This window comes from Marmota flaviventris, chromosome 5 (assembly GCF_047511675.1).
Source record: "Marmota flaviventris isolate mMarFla1 chromosome 5, mMarFla1.hap1, whole genome shotgun sequence".
In the NCBI taxonomy this organism is placed as follows: domain Eukaryota; kingdom Metazoa; phylum Chordata; class Mammalia; order Rodentia; family Sciuridae; genus Marmota; species Marmota flaviventris.
The window spans coordinates 63,820,073-63,842,653 of NC_092502.1; the positions used below are offsets into that span (position 1 = coordinate 63,820,073).

Below are 22,581 nucleotides of genomic sequence, written 5' to 3' on the forward strand. Positions count from 1 at the left end.
ATCACTTCTGGACACACACACACACACACACACACACATGAATTAAAAGTAGGGTCTGGGAGATTTGTGCACTCATAGTCATGGTGACAATATTAACAATAGTCAAAAGGTGGAAGTTATCAAAATGTCCATTTATAGGTGACTGGATAACAAAATATGGCATATTTCTAATATAAGTTAGCCTTAAAAGGGAAGAAAATCTAACATAAGCTACAGTGTAGATGAACTTTGATGGCACTGTGTTCAATGAAATCAACTAGTCACAAAAAGACAAGTACTGTATAATCCCACTCATGTAAGTAACTAGAGTAGTCAAAAACATAGAAAGAATGAAATTCAAATTATTTTAGGTGCATGTACAAATATGTGACCATGAATCCTACTATTATGTCTAGTCATCATGCACCAATTAAAAAATAAGTAAAAATAACAAAATCACTATTTGATTTGTAAAGAGAGAGAGAGAGAGAGAGAGAGAGAGAGAGAGAGAGAGATTGTTGTTACCAAAGATTGAGAGGAAGAAAAAATAGAAAGGTATTTAATGAGACTAGTTTCAGTTTTGCAAGATAAAAAATGTTTGCACATTAGTTGCATAACAATATGAATATGCTTCTCAACACTGAACTGAACATTTAAAAATGGTTACAATGGTAAATTTTATGTGTAGTTCAGCATGATTTTAAAAATTAAATTCCCAAGTGTCAGAATTGGTTATCATTAACCTACAGCAATGTATAAAATTTTATGACAGAATTCATAAATATTCTCATTATCATTAAAAAAACATATAGTTTATTCCTATCAGAGAATAAAAACAACTTGTATTTTTATAGCATATAAATCATTACTTATGCTCTATGTAAAGTTACCAAAAGGAATAGACTCTATAGTCAAAACATATAACAAGAAATGTCCGTGTTCAAAATCACCCTTGAAAGCTCTTGAAATGCACAGTTACTAATGAAGCAATCAGCCTGTATCAGCTGGCTGTAGGCAGTGGAACCCAGGGGTGATAAGAATGTCAACAGCAAAATTGCTTCATGTTGTCTCTGCACCACTGAGGCTTCCCCAGGACAGGAAAAGGTCCTTATCCCTTCAATTAAGCACCCAAATAAATAATTGACTTTCACTTGTGACTATGCTGTACACAAAGATGCAGTTTTAAATCCTAATGGCCCAATGTCCAGGATATGAGAAGCCCACAGGAACTGGGAGCAAGGGAGGAAGCATCAATGCTGTCTCCAGCTCACAGCAGGTCTGAGACAAGGGCAGACACCTGCTCATCAAGGGGCAGCATATGCACAACTGCCCACCCCACCACAATGTTATTTGTGTCTGAGTTTGCTAATTGTACACAGACAAATTTCAGTAAGTTAAATTTGTTTATTATACAAATTTCACAATATTCTTAAGAACATATACTATCACGATATAGAGTTGGTCCCTTTGTGCTCATAGGACTCTGGTTCCAGGACCCCCTGCCAATACAAAATTCACAGATGGACAAGTCGCTTATATAAAATGGCACGGTATTTGCATATAGCTGGCACACATCATCTTATATCCTTGACCTCATGTCTAGATTATCTGTTATACCTAATACAATGTAAATGCTGCATATTAGTTTTTATACTGTATTTTTATAGGAAATAATAAGAGAAACAGTTTCTACGTGTACAGATTTACAATTTTTCGAGTAGTTTCACTCCGCATTTGGTTGAATCTGGATGCAGACCTGACCATATTTACACAAATGGACTTATTATTTAACACATAGCTTGTCAAAATGTGTGCTTAATCACATTGTCTCCAATAAAAATCTTGGAGCATTCCAGGTGGATTTTTCATTATGTCTTTTATACCTCAGTCTATTGATTTTCATATTCCCTGTGTGAGACTGTGAACATCAAACTCTTTCCCTAACAAAAGTCTCTGATTCTACAAATACTAGTGATTTGTCGTTTCATTGGAATCCGTGAAAACATTAATCAGTGTGATTTATATACCACTTTCTATTTAACTAAGCTGACTCTTTTTCTTTATCAATGTGGCCCTTATTATAGGAACAATTCTGCAAAATAAAAGGCTATCTGGAAGAAGAACTAGACTACAGAAAACAAGCTCTCGACCAAGCATATATGGTAAGTACACCAAGCAATGGAGCCACCCAGAGAATTTACAATTGTACGCTATGGAGTCAGGGATTCTACTTAATTGGTCATGCTGTGTATTTGAGCAGACCACAATGTACAGGCCATATACTTACTGGTTTCTGGTTCTAATTTTAGAACAAGAACATCCTCACTCTTTTCTTTTATAGTGTTCTTAAAATATTAGATAAGTATACTTTATTTTTTAAAAATTAAATTTAGGCTGTTAAATAACATTGAGACACATTGGATGGCAGTTTAGATGAAAAAGAAATTTTATTTAAGCAACCTAGACATTTGGGAGTCTAATCTAGTGGTAGAGTAATAATGTTTTTAATGTTTGTAATGCAGATTTTTAATTAATTTATTTCTTATAATTACCTTGTAAGAAATGGATATCACTATTGCTATGTTACATAGAAGGAAAGTCTTGAGAGTAAAACAGAACTTTCCTAGGCCAGTCAGTGGGTATTGTATAGGTCTGGCTTTAGATTCTGTGGTCTTAGCTCTGGTCTTAGCTACCCTAATCCAGGCACAGCAATAAGGCTATGTCGGTAAGTGGACTCTGCCTTTTCCTCCCCCACAGATATGCTGATAGAGACTCATGTTTGATTTCTTCTCCATCAATTCATATTGCAGGATTGCTAATATTGGACTCCAACTCCTATTTCCTTTCTCCTCGTGCCCTGCCCCCATTAATTCATAGTAATAAATCAAAAGAAAAATAACAAACCAGAGGAATATTTCAAGAAGCTGCTAACAGAGGTTTTTATAATGCTTTCCTGGAAGCAGACTGAGTCACTTTGGGGGAAGAGTGATACACTTAGCCCCTTATTATAACAAAGATGAATTAGTCTTCCCTCTCCAAAATGAATAAGAGACTCTGGCATTGTTTGAAAGGAAAAGAAGAGAATGACAATTGGTTACTACTTAGAGAACAAAGAAGCAAATGATTTTCCCCCTCCCTTCCTACCCTTTCACCCTTGTCTCTTTTTACCTATACATACTAAAATTGAGCTGGGTATGTATGTGATTCCCAAAAGTATTGAGTCCTCATTTAGAAAACCATATTTAACTTTTCAAAGACAGATATGCTTAGTCAAGGCTAAGAGCTAGGAAAATATCCCCATCACGACATGCTCAGTTACTCCTGTCAAAAATCACAGGAGACACAATTATAGATTTTGGGCAACTGTATTTGAAGAGTATAAAAATACAAGTACAAACCCTGAGCCGTAAGAGACAGTAGAATCTTTTTATCACTCAAAGCAAGCATTCACAGAGAAATGTTAGCACTAGAGCTACCATAAATCTCAGTGTATTATAAACAGACCAATTCCAAGAATCTAAGCCGTATTTGAATCATATTCCCCAATTTTTGTTTCAAGGAAAAAAAAAACATGGAGACCATCAAGCCATCTTCAAGTACAGAGAATTGTTGTGTGAAAGAAAGGCAGCATTTTGTGGATGAAACATATCTTCAATTTCAAGTATTTTGTTCCAACTTAGATCACTTAATTCTAAAAGAATGGCCACCATGATAGATGCTTTTAAATTTCTGAAGGGCTTTTAAGTGAGAGAATAAACCTATTCTCAGTTATACTTGAGAATAGAGGTAGGTATGGCTATTTTAACAAAGGGCTTTCTAAAAATGAAAAGTATATGAAATGGTCAGGATCCCAAGACAGAGAATGAATGAATCTCTGCCACTAGAACAGTTCACAGGTGGTCTTCCATCATAGGAGGAATATCCAGAAGGGTAGTTGGGCTGGAGAAACTTTGAAATGTCTTCTATCACCAGGATCCAGGGAGACTCAGGCACCCCTCCATGTGCATATCCACCCACACCTGTACATTCCCACACCACACATAAATGCTCCATTCCAAAGTTAGACCTTTCTAATTCTATTTGCCAGAGAATCCAGGAACTAGAAGCTACTTTGTACAATGCTCTGCAGCAAGAAACTGTTATCAAGTTTGGTGAATTATTAAGTGAAAAACAGCAAGAGGAGCTGAGGACGGCAGTAGAAAAGTTACGGCGGCAAATGCTGAGGAAGAGCAGAGAGTATGACTGTCAGATTCTCCAGGAGAGAATGGAACTCTTACAACAAGCCCACCAGGTGAGGACCGAGTCCCTACATCCGTGTAGGCCAGTACTAAGCAAGTGGGACTTAGTATGAAGCACATGGTGTTGAGTATAAGTACGGAGAAGCTCAGGAGATTTTTAGACACTAAAATAAATATTATTTTCTACCATCACTCAATACAGGATGGCAGTTTGTAATAATTCTGTCTTCAGAAAATTGGTATTTCAGAAGCACTGCATACTGCTATCGTTTTAGAATTACTTTGTCATGAAATATCCTTTGAATCTCTTGGAGCAGAAAGAACACTGTCTCTCCAGGGCAGAAATACTGCTTTTCTCCTATTACTTATCCTAGTCCATAACTGAGCCTAAAAAATAATCTAAACAGGGTGAAAAAGAACAGGGCTTCTCTTTATTCCCAGAACAAACAGCAGCAACAACAAAACCTGGAAGCTATCTATACTAACTGACATTTGATGTATGTCAGGAACTAAACCAAAGGATTTACTTAAACCATTTTATTTAATCTTCACAATAGCCCACAAGGTAAGTATTCTTATTATCCCAATTTGGAGACAAAAATCACACAGATAGCAATTTGCCCAAGATCAAACAGAGAGTAAGTAACAGAACTAGGATTACAATCCAGGTCTGCCTGATCCCAAGACTGGTGTGTGTAACCGTTGTTCAGTACTGCACTATGTAGTTTAAATCATCTATGGCTCATATTCATCTAAACCAGCAAGACTTAAAATAGGACCTGGTGTGGTGGTACACACCTGTAATCCCAACAGTGTGGGAGGCAGAGGCTGGACTATCACAAGTTCAAGGCCAGCCCTGGAAATTTTAGCAAGATCCTACCTCAAAGTAAAAAAAAAAAAAAAAATCAAAAAGGACTGAGGATCTAACTTAGTGGTAAAGTGCCCCTGGGTTCAATCCCCAGACCAATCAATCAATCAATCAATACTCAAAATAGGCATCCTGGAATAATTTCCAACTAAAATTCTTAACTCTAATTCTTCATTCATGTTTTATCTTGACATATGAGGGATAAGGCTCTGGCCAAAAAAGCAGATTCAATAAGAATTCCAGAATTGAAAATGCCAGGCTGTAGTATTCAGTATTGTAACAAGAAACTGGTCTAAAAGCCAGATAGTATATATAGAAACTGAAATAATGTGGCTATCAGTGATGGAGGTAAGTGAAAAAAGAATTGAGATTATAATATGGCACCAATAAGAACAGTTGGGAACTTGAAATTGGCAGTCTTCAGAAGCAGCCAGGATCTTTGCAGGTCTTTAGAAGCTATTTACCCAAGTTAGCAAGGAAGTCTGAAGTACTTTGTCCCAGAGACAAACACATGTGTGGTTCTATTGACTCACTGTCAGAGCCCATCACAAAGGCCTGGATTTTGACCCATGTAAATTCTAAAGCCTTTAATAATGCGACTCTTTGGCACCCTTTGTGTTACTCCATGCATTCTTTTTTTTTCTATCAAGGGCAAAAATGACATTTAATTGATTTCAGCAAATTGAGAGTTATGTTTTAGAACCACAGAAATGTTTATTTTTGAATGAACTAGTTGATATCTAAATTTATGATTTTAAAAAAAGACAGTTTTCCCATTTGAGTCTCTCTCCTCAACCAGTTAGCTGAGGTACTTCACTCCTGAAAGAACAGCATTTATTTAATTGACCCAGCCCGAGCTAATAGGCATATTATATTTGTTAGCTTCACAGAGTTCCATTGACATTTTCCATTTCCCCAGCAGTTGTTCATTAGGACATGCCTTTTCCAGTTATTTCTGACTTTTCTTTCCTTTTAAATAGTAGCTTATTTCTGGGAGTTACTTCAGAAAATATTGGTCAGGATTTGTCATATATAATTATGTAATACAGTCTAAATGTGGAGCATATCACTAACCATTTGTTAGACATATCTGCTTAAATGTTTCAGAGTAAATTCAAATATGCATCCTTGTTCTTATAGCCTTCCCTCTTTTCTCCCCATATGCCTCTGCTGGTCAGCAGAATGACTTTATCTCAAATCACCTCTGCTGCAAACATTCTGTCCTTTGCCTCCAACAATTAAAGAACCCCTGCATCCAGCTGGCATTCCCCACCAAATGTTTTTGAGGCTGGTCCATTTTGTTCACACCTGTTATCATAGGCATGTTCAGGACCTTCAGTTACTGCTATAGCTTTCAGATGTTCCAAATGTTTCCTGAAGTAACCCAGTTCTATCATCTCTGCATTGATTCAAACATTTAAATGTATTTCCTAGTGCCAAATACTGTGCATGATAGAGAATTCACCTTAGATCCTGCCTTTACAAAATTTAGGAGACAGTTATGACATTACTTGATAAGTGGCATTTTTAAAAGCACCTGCAGGTGCCACGGGGACCTTGTTATGGGAAGGCTTCCTTCTGTCTTCTTTTCAGTCTACTGTGCATAACACCACAGGTTCTTTTTTGGCTCAGGGATTGAACCCAGGGGCACTTAACCACTGAGCCACCTTCCCAGCCCTTTTTATTTTTTATTGTGACAGGGTCTTACTAATTTTCTTAGGCCTTTGCTAAGTTGCTGAGGCTGACTTTGAACTTGTAATCCTCCTCCTTGGCTCCCTGACCCCACCCCATGCCGTGTCACAGGCATGCACCACCACACCCAGCTCCACCACAGGTTCTTGTTACCTTTCCTCATGGTTCATTCTTGCCCTAAAGTCCCCATGATCTCAATTTTCCATTGATCAAGTCTTGTGCAGATCTCTTCAGGGCCCTTATCAACCAGCTGCCCCTCTCTCCAAAACCTGACTTAAGACTATTTCCAGGGCATATTTTCCACTACTCATGCAATACTTTCTAGTACCATTTGGACCTTGATTTTCCACCTCTAAACCTTTGCGTGATTGTTGACCCCATAATATCCTTCTGTTGTCACTGCATTTAGCCAGTCATTACCATTTTTCCCGTTCCACTTAATCATCCACCTCATTCAGAGTCCTTTTCCTAATGAACAAAATGGACCACACATTGCAGAAGAAAATCTACATTTCATTGCTGGGCACAGTGGTGCCCATCTGTAATTCCAGTGACTCGGTAGGCTGAGGCAAGAGAATCACAAGTTTGAGGCCAGTCTGTGCATGTTAGCAAGACGCTGTCTCTAAATAAAAAAATTAAAAAAAAAAGGACTGGGGAAGTAACTCAGTGACAGAGTGTCCCTGGGTTCTACCCCCGTTACAAAAAACAAAAAAATTACCGTGTTATACACCTATTCCATATTGGGGCCTGCTGAGCACCAGGTGCTGGGAATATGATAATGAATAAAGACATCAGGGTCACTACTCTCATCTGTCTTACAGCTGGAAAGGGACAAAGCCACACACAAATGAGCAGTGACCAAGGCAATTTTTAAGAGTGGTGATAAGTGCTATGAAGAAGATTGTACAGTGCACATGAATGTGCACAAGAGCGTGGGAGCAGGATGGGCTGCTTTAGACCACTGGTCAGAGCAAGCCTCTCAAAAGATATCTAAAACCCAGGGAAACTGCCACCCCAAGATCTTGACAAAATGTCTCAGGAGATAAGAACAACAAGGGCCAGGTCTCTGGGGTGGGAATCATTTTATAACATTCAAGGAACTGAGAAAAGGCCAGTGTGGCCGGAGCACCCACACAGTCAGGGGACGGTTTATAGGTCAAGTTTGAGAGATAAGAAAAGGCCAGATCCTGTAGGGCCTTGCCAGCGTCTGGGTTTTGTTCTGAGCACAAGGCAGCAAACTTTTTCTTATTCCCTTTCTTCAGTTTCTTAAACTCAGGGGACTGCTTGGGCATTTTCACATTTTCAGAGTTCACGTGGCTGCCGTTGATGGATGAGAGACAGGCAGGAAGGGCTGGTAGTGAGCTCTCACACCATCCCGAGGGGCATGGCAGTGACTAGGTGGTGTACTTGGTAGCAGCAGAGGTAAAAGAAGAAGGTAGAAAAGGGATCTGTTTGGGCCCAAAAAGGTTTCCTGTTGGGTTGGATGGCAACGGAATGAGAACAAAAATAAATGAAGCCTTGGTCAGACAAAGTAGCTCAGTAGTTTCACTTGACCACTATGCAGGGAAGCTCCCCCATGCCAAGCATTGTATCAGGAACTGGAGATTGGTGATGGAGTTATACATCATTTTTGCCACTGTTTACTTTTCTACATAATTTTGCTAATTCCTGTGTTTTAAATTTTGTCTTCCCATCTGGATCTAATAGCTCTTTGAGATCAGGCCTTGTGCCCATCTTCTCCACTAAATCCAGCACAGTCTTAAACATGGCAAGATGTGTCCAGCAAGCACAGAGTTGATGGCTGAACCAGTACTTCAGTAATCTCACATATTCATGATTTTCTCGGTATCATACTTGCCTCCCCACCCAGGATATATGCCAAGGAATTACTTGCATACTCAAGGTGGAAATGTGTAACAAATATCCTCTTTTACTGCATGGCTTTGGAGCATAGCAGCATCATGAGATGAACAGCAGCACACACATCACACATATGCACAAACCAGCAATATTCCAGTCCCATCTCCTTCTCTAGTATTCATTGCCCACATCATTTCAAGACCCCCCTTGATGGTCTCAACTCTAAGCAAAACACACCAGCCCCTCCTGCACAAATCTCAGGGCCTTTCTTGTAGAGCACAGCTTCTCAGTCTCAGCACTACTGACACTTTGGACCAGATAATTCTTTACTCTTTACTGGGGAGGTAGGGCTATCCTATGTATCACATTAGTAGGTTATTTAGAGCCTTCCTGGCCTCTACCTGCAAGATGCTAGTTGTACACACCTTCAATTATGACAATAAAAAATGTCCAGACAGTTAGATAATGGTGATGGTGCATAAAGTCATGAACCACTGAATTATACATGTTAAAATAAGCATACTAGCTTTTTAAAAAACTGTTCAGATGCTCCCAAATGTCCCCCCAGGGTAGGGGAAATAATCAGCCCCACTTGAGAGCTACTGTTTTATAGAGATCTAATTTCCAAGTTCAAGTACCCTTTGCCTTAGCTTCCCTTTTTTCTCCCCACTTGCATTATAAAAACCTCTCTTCATATATTATCACTGCATTTGGCTACCACTGTCATCTTCTTAGGCTTTAGTTCTCTTGTTTCCCAGTTGTTCCAGACAGAGGATGCAGTAATAAGCCTGCACAGTACGCTCGTGTGCATGAACATGTCAGGTTGCCAGGTGTAATCATGAAGACATTTTTACTTGTAAATAGTTGTGCATGTAATGTTGATATTTAATCTGTGCTATTAAAATAAGAGGGATTTTATTACCTAGTTAACCAGGTAAGTTCAAAGAGTCCCAGAGGTTTTTTTGTCTTTATGGTTCCTTGTAATATTTTTGCTATGATTTATTTATCTCTCAGTTTATCATTACCTTTCTGAGAACTTATTCTGAAGCATAATCCATGCTTGTTGAGTATTGACCAAACCTGTTTTATAAAAAAATTCCACCCTGAAGCAGTTAAAATAAGGTTGAAAAGAAAGGTTTAATAAAAAAGCAATGGGATTATTTATATTTGGACAAAAGAGCTTTTGCCATTTTCACTGTGCTAACAAACCTCCAAAAATCTCAAGCCAAATGTTTTATAACACACCTTTTTTTTTTTCTTGTTCACTAGTTCTAGAACATATTGCTCGCTCTACAAGGATGTGGTATTCCTGAATATCACACCAACTCACAATGCCCTAGTCAAAACAATTCTCATGGCCAAGCCCAAAGTCAGCTGGTGGGATCTATTCCTCTCCCCTGGGAAGGGATCTGCAAGAATAGGCCAAGTGTAAAGGGCTACAGGTGTGTTAGTCAGCTTCCAGTCACTGTGACAAAATACTTGAGAAAATCAACTTAAAGGAAAAGGTTTATTTTGGCTCATGTTTCAGAGGCTTCAGTTCAATGGTTGGCTCTGGTTTCTTTTGGATGCACTGTGAGTCTGTGCATCACAGTGGGGAGTCTGTGGTGGAACAAATCTGCTCACTTCCTGGCAGCCTGAAAGCAAACAAAGAGAAAGGGGCTAGAGTCCCAAAATCTCCTGTAAGGGCACACCCCCAGTGGCAACTGCCTTGTAGGACATGCCCCCAGTGACTTTCCTTACACTAGTCCCCACCTCCTAAATAGATGTCCCACCACCTCCCAACACTGCCACTGAGGACCACACCTTTGGTGCACTGGCCTCTGGTAAGCAACTGAGACCCAAACCATAACAGTTGAGAAATATTTTTAATATAACCAATGACAATTTTTCACCATAAGCCTGGTGGAAACAATCTTGTACGTACACACACACACACACACACACACATACAAAAAAAAAAAAAAAAAACTCTGTGATGTTTCTAGCTACAATACAAATGTAAATGTTTTGATCAGAATGGTTTGAATTTTGGTTTGGTTAACATTTTTTTTCTGTATGACTTAACACCTACAAATGTTTTCCTTTTAATTTTTTCCTTTCTTCAGAGAATCCGTGACTTAGAAGATAAAACAGACATTCAGAAAAGACAGATAAAGGACTTAGAAGAAAAGGTATGCGTCAAGTTCAATATCTGTTTTATCCTTTATTTATTTAATGAGAGAGTAGTATTGATTTTGCTCCCCGTGTCCTCTCTCTCTCTCTTCTCAGTTACTGTGGACCTGGCATAGGTAGGTGCAGGTACAGAAAATGTAGGACTCACCTGCAGTTAGGCCCAGGGTTCCAGCAGAGGCTGGGGCACCAGTCACCCACCCTTGACATTTTCGCATTGTGTGTTGGTTGTTATTCTTTTCTGTGTTTTCTGTTTTTGTTTCTTGTTTTCATTTCCTTTCCAAAACTTTCTTCTGAATTTCGTTACTCCACTCTTTCTTTTGAAAATATTTTTAGCACCTTAAAAAAATCTTTCCCATTATTATTCATTAAAAGCCCTTTTATCCTTGTGCTATAGTTTTACTTCAACCGTGAGTTCAGAATCTTAGGCTGACACATGATAACTATGCCTCTTATCACTTTCTCTGAGATCTGAAAAAGAAAATGTTTCTTCCAAGTCAATCAATGTTTGGGGGGAGCAAAACATAGGGATTCTGAAAGAGATCACTTGGAAATGATTGTGTGTTGGGAGGAAGGCTGAGGCTCAGGAAGGGATGCTGTGAGTTTAACAGTCTTGCATAGTCAAACCTGTCCTCCCCAAAATACCAGGAGAGTCCCCCGGAGAAATACAAAAAGGACAGCCCCGAGGTTTTCTCTAGCATCCCAGTCTTACTGAATGGAAGTGGCTACCTAAAACCCTGTATTTAAAAAGCATATGGCTATTTTTCAGCCTGTTCCATGGACACATAAGAGTAAAACAGCAAACCATCAGCCATTCCTGAGATAATTGTCAAGATTTGATTAATCTCAAATTGCTTTTATAGCTATCCTTATTTAGTGAGGTCATGGGGAAGGAGTGGATTGCAGTGGTCAGGCCACCAAGCACCAGATTCTTAAATAGGAGCTACTTCAGGAGCTCTTTTGACCTTGAGTGAATGACCACACTCCTTATGTCTAAGCCATTCCTAGAAAATAGGAATGCCAACATTTCTACTCACTTCTCATGGGTCCCATGAGTAACAAGGTCACATGTGAAAATTAGGAAATACTAAGAAAATTATGTCAGATTTAGAAGTATAATTAAAAAGAAATTTCTACTCCTAAAGTACACATAAAATTTTAAATTCAAATTTCCCGTTCAGAAGTGGTCTGTATAGTTCTGCAAAGGCAGAGGTAAACCAAGAACCATCTCTAATCTCCCAGTGACTGGTAGTAAGACCTACAGAAGGCAGTGTTACTCCCAGCTTCCCTGGGGTCAGAGACACATCTAACATTGTCCATTCATACACTTTCAAGTGGCCAGCCCTTGGCCATGCTTTGCTCATTAATAAACTTGCTGGGTATGGCTCAAGGAGAAATTTGATGTTAAGGCAGTTCTGCCCCCAAAACTTGATGATGCCATTCAGTCCCCATTTAGCTGAGGTTTAGAAAAGTGGGGAGGGAACTATATTTATCAATGTCACCACCTTAGCCCCTCTCTAAATAAACCCTATGCAAATTTGGGGAAAAAATGAATTAAGATTTTGTTCATTGTAAGAACATAATGTGAAAATGTTCCCAACCCTTTTGCTCAATACATTTTACTTTATTTATGAACTTCCTAAACATTCATTAACTTCCTAACAGAAAATAAGGACTGTAGTTATCAAAGCCACATACTGCACATGAGATGGTAAGCTAAGCCACTTCAAAAACATCCCAGTTGTTTCTGATTAGAGAGATGAATGAAAGATGAGATTTATATTGAACCTTCTATTCAGTTGGCCTCACTCTCACACACTCTCCAAAAGGCTAAACAGCATTTATGTCAGAGATACTCTCCATTCTTTCCCTTGGACTTTTTGATCACCTACTGAGAGTACATGGAATCCCTTCTTTGAGGCCCATTGCCATGCACACAGTTCGTATAAATCAGGTGATAGCAGCACACCTTACAAAATTACCTCAACTATGTCCAAAGCATAGTCCAAAGCATTTCCAAAGTCGTCATCTCATATGATCCTCATAATTATGAGACAGACACAGCAGATGTTCTGGTCCCTTTTTATATAGATAATAAAACAATGGATCAAAGAGATTAATAACTTGCCCAAGATTATGTAACTAATCTATGGGAAATCAAGACTAGAAGTCAGGGTGTGTGACTGACTCCAAGTGCCATGATCTGTCCACCATACTGCAGGGACCAAGAATTTCATCACAGATTAAGTGCAGACATCTGCTTATGACCAAAGAAGTAGCTCTGATGTCAGACCTTCTCATAGTAATTGTGGGAAGCCTGCTGTTTTCTCTCCATCTCTAGCTTTCCCTGCTGTGGGTGTATCTTCCAGAATTTTTTTTTATGGATAAAATTTCTGCTTTTCAAAATTATGGAATAGTCACTAATACATGACCATGAGCACCATATTTATAACTTGATTATACAATTTAGCCACAGTGAATCAAGAACCTTATAAGCAACAAGAGTAAAGGGAATATGTAAATAGTATGTACACTATGAAAAGCCCATATCTGACCCTTAATCAAATATGCTGGAACCAACAGGATATTTCCAGTATGGGATAATTGAGCAAAAGACTTTTGGACTCAGTAATAAGTACATTACCAAGGAAATCAAAATGTTTTAAAACTCACCTAACCTATGACCTTTTATAATTAGCCTACAGTTAGTTGTACTCCAGTGTCACACAGTCTGTGTTTGTTCATCCAATTATTTGCTTTTCTAGTGAAAGTCCTCAGTAAAGAGAGATAAGTCAGACTTTATTTAGTAATCGTGAGTCCATTAAGAAATGGTCTATACGAGAGGCACAATAATGGGAACATCACACATTCATTATCTGACATGCCCATTGATGCAGGAGCATATTTCATACCAACAGGAGGTGTATAAACCCACACATACCAGGAATTCCCTATTGCCCCAATGTAATTACTAATAACAGCCCATTTCCCTCTTAGAAGTATTTCACTGTGTATAATTGATCATATGTTTACCCTACATATTAATATTCTCTCTGCTGCACCTTGATTCTAAACCTATCCCATCAACCAGACAATGATAGTTTAATGTGTCGTTACATGTATATTCTGATCATATTTTATGTTTTTGAAATATTCTCCCATACGTAGAAGATAAAGATACTGTAGGACTCGGGATATCTAGGTTCTAGCCTTCACTGTGGCACAAACTCGTGTGAAATTGAACTATTGATTTATTATACTTGTTTTACACATCTATAAAATTGGAGGCTTAGATCAAATATCTAGAAGACCTCATGCAATTCTAAATTATATGAATCAGCATTAAACTCTGGCATTGCTTTGCCAATAGATAAATGAAAGGTGTGAATTTTTGAAACAAAAAGGTACTTGTGCACATGAGAAATGGGAAGACCTGAGCAATGTGGAAATGCTTAGGTTTTGTACTACCTAAATGGCTCTACAGAAATTCAGATTTACATAATCGTCTTCTTTTTCTTCTGCAGTTTCTGTTTCTATTCTTGTTCTTCTCTCTTGCCTTTATTCTATGGCCTTGATGTCAAGGTGCCTCTTAAAGGTAAGATTCCTTTTAATTCTCAAAATGTGGTTTTAAGTGCTATCTGATAAGAACAGTGCTGCAAATAGTTATTCTGCTGGGTTTTTTAAGAACAAATGCCCTTGGTTTGTTTAGCCAAAAAATGAGAAACATATCCAATCCATTTTAGTGACTATTAAAGACATAGAAGGGTTATGAAGTGGGAATTAAGGGTTGTTAGTGGGAATTAAGAATTTTTTCCAGTTATCTATATTACTTTGAGAAGTCACAGTGCCTTTAGATCATGGTGTTCTCATAGCAATCTCCCATTAAATGGAAAGAGTTGCTTCTGTATATATAGGGTGAAGATATAGGACTGTGGTTTTAGTATTTCTTCCAGCTTGAAACTGCAAATTCTGCCAGGCATGGTGATACACACCAGTAATCTCAGCAACTCAGGAGGCTGAGACAGGAGGATGGCAAGTTCAAACCCAGCCTCAGAAACTAAGTGAGGCTCTAGGCAACTCAGCGAGACCCTGTCTCAATTTTTTTTTAAAGGCTGAGAGTGTGGCTCAATGGTTAAGAAGCACCCCTGGGTTCAGTCTCTAGTCTCCAATACCACCCCCAACTCCTGCAAAAAAAAAAAAAAAAAGGAGAGAGAGAGAGAAAGAAAGAACAAAAATGCTGATTTTGAGAATTTAACAATCCAATAATGACTACATATATACATATATATGTATATATGTATGTATATATTATATATGTATATATATGTATTATATATATATATTTTTATATATATATATATTAGTTGTAGAATGACACAGTACCTTTATTTATCTTTATGTGGTGCTGAGGATCAAACCCAGAGCCTCACATATGCTAGGTGAATACTTTATCACTGAGCCATAACCCCAGCCCATGACTACTATTTTTTTAACCCTTTTCTAGTCCTCTTCATGGGACTTCAATGAAATAGACTATTAAGTGACATTAGATCTTGTTTTTAAATAAATTACATTTCAATGTCAATTTTGGAAGAAAAAATGGGACTTGCCATTACCAAGTCCATAACTCATGAATACATGCATGAGTAATCCTAGCCAGTGATTTCCAATGCTTAAAAATAACAGATTCCAAAGCCCTACTGCAGACTCAATGAATCAGGTCACTAAAAATGGAGTTGAGAAAGAGGGTAAAAAGTGGGAAGCAAGGATTGATTTGCATTTAACCAGTGTAACAGGTGATTCTGCTGTCCAGCCAGGTATGGAAGCCATAAATCTTAATACATGGTTAAAAAGGAAGAAATTCTAGCTGCTATTCTAAATCCATTTACCATGGTGCATGTCAGCTTTGATTATCCTAAGAAGTTATTACTATATAAAGATCCTTCCTAGAACCCAGGTCATTTAACATTCTTTTCTAACAAGTTGAAAAATGGAAGAGAGGCCCTTTCTCCCTCCATAAGAATCAATTCTGTTATCTGCTTGTGAAGCAAACAAGGAAGAGGGCTTTATAGCATGGCCTGATACAAGGAGAGTGAAGGATGTCCTCTTATAGCCACCTCTCTGGCTTTATTTCTTCTTCCAAAAGATTGTCTTTTTAGACTGACAACTGTCCTTTGTCTGGTGAGAAGGGTGAGAGTCTTGCAGTACACAAAGAGGAAGTCTGAGTCTTAAAGTGAAAGATAATACCTAAATAGAAAAAGGGGCAAGGTTCTGTAGGAGTGGATGAGTACTAGCTACAAAACCACAAAGTTTCAATATTGATATCAATAATGGCTATGCTGTCATGTGCTAGGAGATGTTCTGAGCATTAGATGCATTTAATTCTTGGTGAGTATTGCTTTTATTCCCATTTTACAGTTGCATGTAACTTTCCCAAGACCATAGAGCAGCAACTGGCAGAACTAGAACTTGTATCCAGATAACTCACTCCAGAGTCTAATTTCAACTTCCAAAGGAGAGGGCATTTATGTTCACATGTGTCAGCAGTCAGAAGCATTGTCTACTGTTTCCTTAGTACAACTTAGCTGTTGGCTTTTGAAATTCTGATGTGCTTATCTCTATATCTCTTTTCTGTTCTGTGTAATTCCTTAAACAATGTGCAAAATTTGATTTGTTTTCTTCCATAGCACATAATTAAAACTCAGTAACTGTTAAATGATGTTATGATGACAAGTAATATAATTATTATAATAAAGTTAATGAATGTGATAATGGATCTGATCTGTTTAAATATATATGCAAGAAAATGGGTCAGTAGTGTAGAGTATAGAGCTTTGAAGTCAATATGTTTGAGTTCTGCCATTGATCAGCTATGTGATGGTAAGCAATTTATCATTAGGTTTTCTCTTCCATAAAGTTATTATGTTGTCTGTAGCATGATGTTGAGAGAACTGAATGAGGTTATGCATATAAAACACTTATCACATTGCCTGACAAAGTTAAAAAATCAACAACTCTCAGCTATTATCGTTAGAAAGCTAGCTATCAAATTTATTGAATTTTCAAATATAAACATTGGAAATAATAATTTCTAGTATTTCCAGGTAGTTTACTGCCTAAATCCAAATACAAAATTGCTTTTTATCACCTCTTTTTTGGTAAATAATCTGGATTTAATTAATGTAAGATAGTATGACTTTATAACTGAAAACTGATTAATCTGATTAATGCTACTTATGTCTCCAAAGCAGGCAAGAAAGAGATAGGAAGAAGTAAAGAAGAAAAGTGCTTGCATTGTTAGCAGGTCATACAAGTATACTGAAAATAACCATAAAATGGTTTTAATGAATATTAATAAATAACAAATTAATAAATAAATTATTTATCCTCTGCTCAGAAACCCAAGACTAACTTATGTATAAATTTATTCCTTCCTTAAAATGAAGTGACCAATACTTCTTTTCTTTTAGCAATTATCTAAGCCATTGTTTTCAGTGATAATATGGAAGCTACTAAAATATCCCCAGAGGGCACCTGCACTGCTCTTAGTGCCTGAGAACTGAATAACTCAGATGTCTGGATTATATGAAAATTTTTACTTTAAACAGGTCATTCCAGAGGTATCATCTGTCCAAGCATTCTTTTTATTCCAAAGAGCTAGTGTACCATTGTATCAGTCATATTCTACCAGAAACAAAAAAAAAAAAAATGAATAGAATAGAGTAGGATAAGTGGGCTCTATTAAGGGAGTTGACTCATATAGCTATGGAAGCTAACTCCCATGATGGGTCATCTGCCAGCTGGTGAACTAGAGAAGCCATTTGTGTGGCTCAACACAAGTCAGAAGGCCAGAGAACCAAGAAAGCCAGCGGTATGAATCTCAGTCCAAGGTCGAAGGTCAGAAAGTCCTACAAGTCCTCAAGTGAAAGTTCCCAAATTGGAAAGCTAAGAAATCCAGAGTTCTAATGTCTAATCCATTCACTCCACCTTCATGGCCTCACACCTCTCATAGGCCCACATCCCAACACTATTGCATTGAGAAGTAATGCAACCTCATTGTTGATTTTCCAATACGTGATTTTTGGGGGGACACACTCAAGACATAGCAATCACTAACTTTTCCATGTTGGACAGTTACACTGGGAGAAAAAGGAAGATAAAAATGAGAGGAGTAGAAAGATAGCTGTCCCTGGGTTAGTCATACCCAGGTTGCAGTAAACCAATGGAGAGAGAACCCACTCTTATGAACAGGAATGGATTAGTGAATAGGACAACACCTGACCAGACAACAGGCGATAGTGTCGTCTTAGCTACACACCCTGACCTAGTTCATTTCTAATGACACTTCTTCAGTGTCAACAACAAATTATTGAATTTATCAGATTAATATTCTTAGTTTGACACATAAAAAACACTTATAACTATCTTAGTCTTCTGATGTTAAAAAAACTTTAAATGCTATATTATAAAAATAGCTGCACTACAGTTAAATGGTTACAAATCACCTTAAAATATGCAAATGTCACTTTTTTTAAACATTTATATTTTTCAATCCCCTTGCACCAAAATTTACACGTGGCCTGAGGAAAACAAACGATCATATGGAATTTCTACTTTATTTGTTGTTTAAAATAGAAGAATTTTGTTTCTTATTGTTTTTTACATTAGTAAAATTTATAAGATGAATCACCATATGCCAGTTAATCATTCCTCTCGTTATGTAAATATATCCATTGGCTTTCATCTGGCCATACTAAAATTATTTCCACGTCTGTCTCAGAAATTGGACTCAATAGACATAGAGAAGGACTTATGCTATATTTGCTTTTGTAATTTCATTAGCTACAACATGCCTGATATATACTATAAGTGGTGCATAAAATTGAAGTTGACAGAATAGAAGATGGATGATTGAGTAAATACCTGAGTAAATGAATTTGAAAGCAGATTTGTGACATGTGAGAACAGAGCCATCAATAGTGTAGTACTGTAATAACAAAATAGCATCATGAACTTGTTCTTTATATATCATTGGGAGACTGACTTAAAGAATTCATAAACAAAGAATATACAACTAGATGCATTCTCCCTCTCTGCCATAGCTGGAATATAGCCTAACTGGGCTCACTGCTTCTCTATTGATACTCCTCACACAGCAGTGAGAGTGAGGTTTTCAAACCCAAATCTAATTTTACACTCATCTGGGGAAAGCCCCAGTGTTAGAATCAAATGCTGGTTCCTTAATATGTGCAGCAGTGGTCTTACTACAGACAGTTTCTCAGGCTTCCTGTTGCTCTGTTTTTCTTTGATGAGCTACACTCCCTCCTGCCTCCAGCAGAAGTTGCTCAAACTGTCTAGTGCACAAATACTTTCCCCTACTTCACCCAGTAAACCTTGCTCACTCATTCTGCTGATCTCAGCTCAGAGATGTCACTCTCGATGGCTGTTCTGGCCAAGTTTTACATACAATTTGGATGGATTCACATATACACATATGTATGTGTACATATATGTATGTATGTGTGTATGTACATATATAAATTTGAAAATATGGATATATAGTTTTTAATGTCTCTCTCCCTCATTGTATATAAATGTTTTTTACCCTTGTATCACAAACACTTTGACAGTGCCTAGCACATAGTCAATAATCACTAAATGCTTTTAAAAATAGTAGTAATGATATTATGAAAAAGAAGAAGATATCTTGGTTTATAGTTTTAAATTAATTTAATATCCACTACTTTATTTAATATTCATAACAACCCTGCAAAATAGATTACACTTTACTGTCTTGCTCTGTTTGTGCCACAATAACAAAATCCTGAGTTTAGGAAATTAATAAATAATACAAATTTGTTTCTCCCAGTTCTGGAAGCTGGGCAGTCCAAGATGGAAGCATTGGTAAGTTCAAGGTCTGCTGAGGGCCCACTCCGAGCTTCCAGAGTGGCACCCTGTGGCAGTGTTCACATGGTGGAGGGGACAGGAGGACCAAAAGTGCCTGGCTAGCTTCCTCCAGCCTGTTCACAAGGCACTACTACTATCCATGAGAGCATCCATCTCCTAAAGGCCCTGTTGCTTAGGGATTAAGTTTCAACATGGATTTGGGGAGAGCATGAACATTCAAACCATAGTTCTTCCCAACATTAATTTCCTGATATAAAAAAAAAAAATTAGCAGCTGTGGGGTATATAGTTCAGTGATGCAGCAAGTTATTAGCATGCGCAAGGGCCTGGGCTCAAAACCTAGCACACACACACACACACACACACACACACACACCCTGCCAGATTTAGCAAGTAATAGCATCACTATTTTTCTATACAATGGCCAAGTTTTTAAGACATACCAAACACTCTATCTTGACAAAGCAAAGAATTCACAACTAGATGCATTCTCCCCCTCTGCCACAGCTGGAATAGCCTAACTGGGCTCACTGCTTCTCTCTATTTTTTTTTTTTTTAAGAAAGAGAGAGAGAGAGAGAATTTTAATATTTATTTTTTTTTAGTTTTCGGCGGGCACAACATCTTTGTTTGTATGTGGTGCTGAGGATCGAACCCGGTCCGCACGCATGCCAGGCAAGCGCGCTACTGCTTGAGCCACATCCCCAGCCCCTCACTGCTTCTCTATTGATACTCCCCACACAGCAGTGAGGGTGAGGTTTTCAAACCCAAATCTAATTTTACATTTTACAATGTAAAATTTTACAATTTTAATGCCTTTTTTTGCTGGGGGGTGGGGGGGCACTGGGAATTGAACCTAGGGGTGCTTAACCACTGAGCCACATTCCAGTTCATTTTTATATTTTATTTACAGGCAGGATCTTGAGTTGCTTAGGGCCTCGCTAAATTGCTGAGGCTGACTTTGAACTCGCCATCCTCCTGCATCAGCCTCCCAAGCCACTGGGATTTCAGGCATGTGCCACCACGCTGCTTTATCTCATGCCTTTTAAAATGTGCGTTCCATCTACCTAGACCACATTTCCCACACCAACATCAACCACCATCCATTTGTCCTTCCCATCTCGATGGACAATCAGGGTTGCCTCCATCCCCTGGCTTCAATTAGGCTCCATTCAACATTATTATTTGCTTTTCCCAACAAGATTCTCACTGGCCAATTACTTAACAATCCTTAGTGTCAATTTCCTCATCTTTAAATGTAGATAGTGAAAGCAGTTTCCATTTACTGAAAACACTGTACAATATGATAAATTGGATATGAGTGTTGAAGGAGTGAAAAATGTGACGATGGCTCTTAGGTTTTGCAATGTGTGTAGCTGATTTGACGATAGAGCCTTTACACATACTAGAGTCCCAAATCAGAGTGACATGCAGTAGTCATTGACTTAGAGTCTGGTGTCCTGTTGTAAAGTTTCAGAAATCATAGCTGCAATTGCTGTTTCACAGAGAAGGAAAGTACAGCTCAGCACAATTAAGCAACCTGGGTGAAAGAATCCCTATGACCCCTATTGTGAACTGGATAACTGCAGCTATTCAGAAGTTCAGATTTATTCAAATCTGACTTTACTATAAATTTAATAGTTCCTTTCACAGTCTTCCAAATAGTCCTTAGGGTGGAGACTACCTGTCAATGTCAATTTACAGAAATGTAACATTATGGGAGAATTCTTATATGTTCATTGGTTTTTAAAAACAATATGTGTTTGCTCAAATGATAGGTTTTATTTACCTCAATTGTAAAAAGCAGAAATTACCTTTACAAGCTTTGACACAAAATAGGGTATGATCTCTATTGAAATATAAATTGAAAATTTGCAAGTAAAAGCCTTTTGTGTTGTATAGTTTTTATGTATACAGATACACAAACAAACATATATCCCTTAAAGGTCTTTTATATGAATGTTTAGATCAGTTATCTTTTTTTTTTAACCAGGGAATAAGAGATTATTATATTTGCAATTAGTTGTTTAAGGCTGTCATTACAGTAGTGTGCAAATATGAACTCAGTCTGTTTTCTTAGGTTCTTTCCTATTTCCCTCTCTCTTTCTTTAATTAAATTCCAAGGTGGTTCCCTGCCCTTTCAGTCAAAAGTCTTCCCCAGTTTAAAAATTCAGTCTCAGCCTTTGTTTGGCCTCATTTTCTCCCTTATCCTACCTAAGTTATGAGTTGGGTGCCCTGTGGAGAGTAGGTTCCTGGTTTGCTCTAAGAGGCATGGCTCCACTTCAAAGTTCTACCCTTTTCCAGGGAAGGAAAGGGAAAGGCATCCTGCCCCTGGACCAATTCACTGACCATGTTAACCAGGTCTTGATGTCTTTCCTCTGAGAGGCAAGAAAGACTGGTCATCCTGAGAGATGTGTGAGTTCTTCAGAAGGAGGCATGCCCCTGCAGTAGTCCCACTATTCCACTGCCATTTGGCTCCCATATTATTTTTGGTACATCCCACAGCTCCCAGCTGGGGAGGCAGTCTTTAGTTGAAGAATGGACTAGAAGATAACTACACTATTTCCTCCATCTTTGCCCTGTCGTCTCTCTCCAGGTCTTGGCTCAAGAGAAACAATTCTGTGTTTGAGCCAAAGAAAGCGAGTCTCTTCTTGCACCCAGCCCAAGTCTCATCATGCCTTTTAACACCTTATGCCCCCTCCCTCAGGGTGGCTATCCCCAGCCACTGCACTTCTTTCCAGGATTCCTTCTCTGTAACTTCAACTCTTTTATCCCAATCTAACCCAGTCTTGGGAGCAGAGTGGCTCTACAAATAAAAATCCCAAATATTTCTGACTTGTCCTACCAGCAGGAATTTCTCTGAATCTTAAA

General features: G+C 38.1%; 1 protein-coding gene across 1 annotated transcript in view; it reads left to right on the forward strand.

Moving 5' to 3' along the window:
- The window catches only part of Jakmip2 (janus kinase and microtubule interacting protein 2), a 157,207-nt gene that overhangs the window by 133,144 nt on the left and 1,482 nt on the right, over positions 1-22,581 (forward strand). The window contains exons 18-20 of the mRNA XM_027927886.2: positions 2,064-2,141; positions 4,067-4,270; positions 10,743-10,808. Of these exons, the coding sequence (XP_027783687.1) occupies positions 2,064-2,141; positions 4,067-4,270; positions 10,743-10,808 (348 nt within the window). The remainder of the gene's footprint in view (positions 1-2,063; positions 2,142-4,066; positions 4,271-10,742; positions 10,809-22,581) is intronic.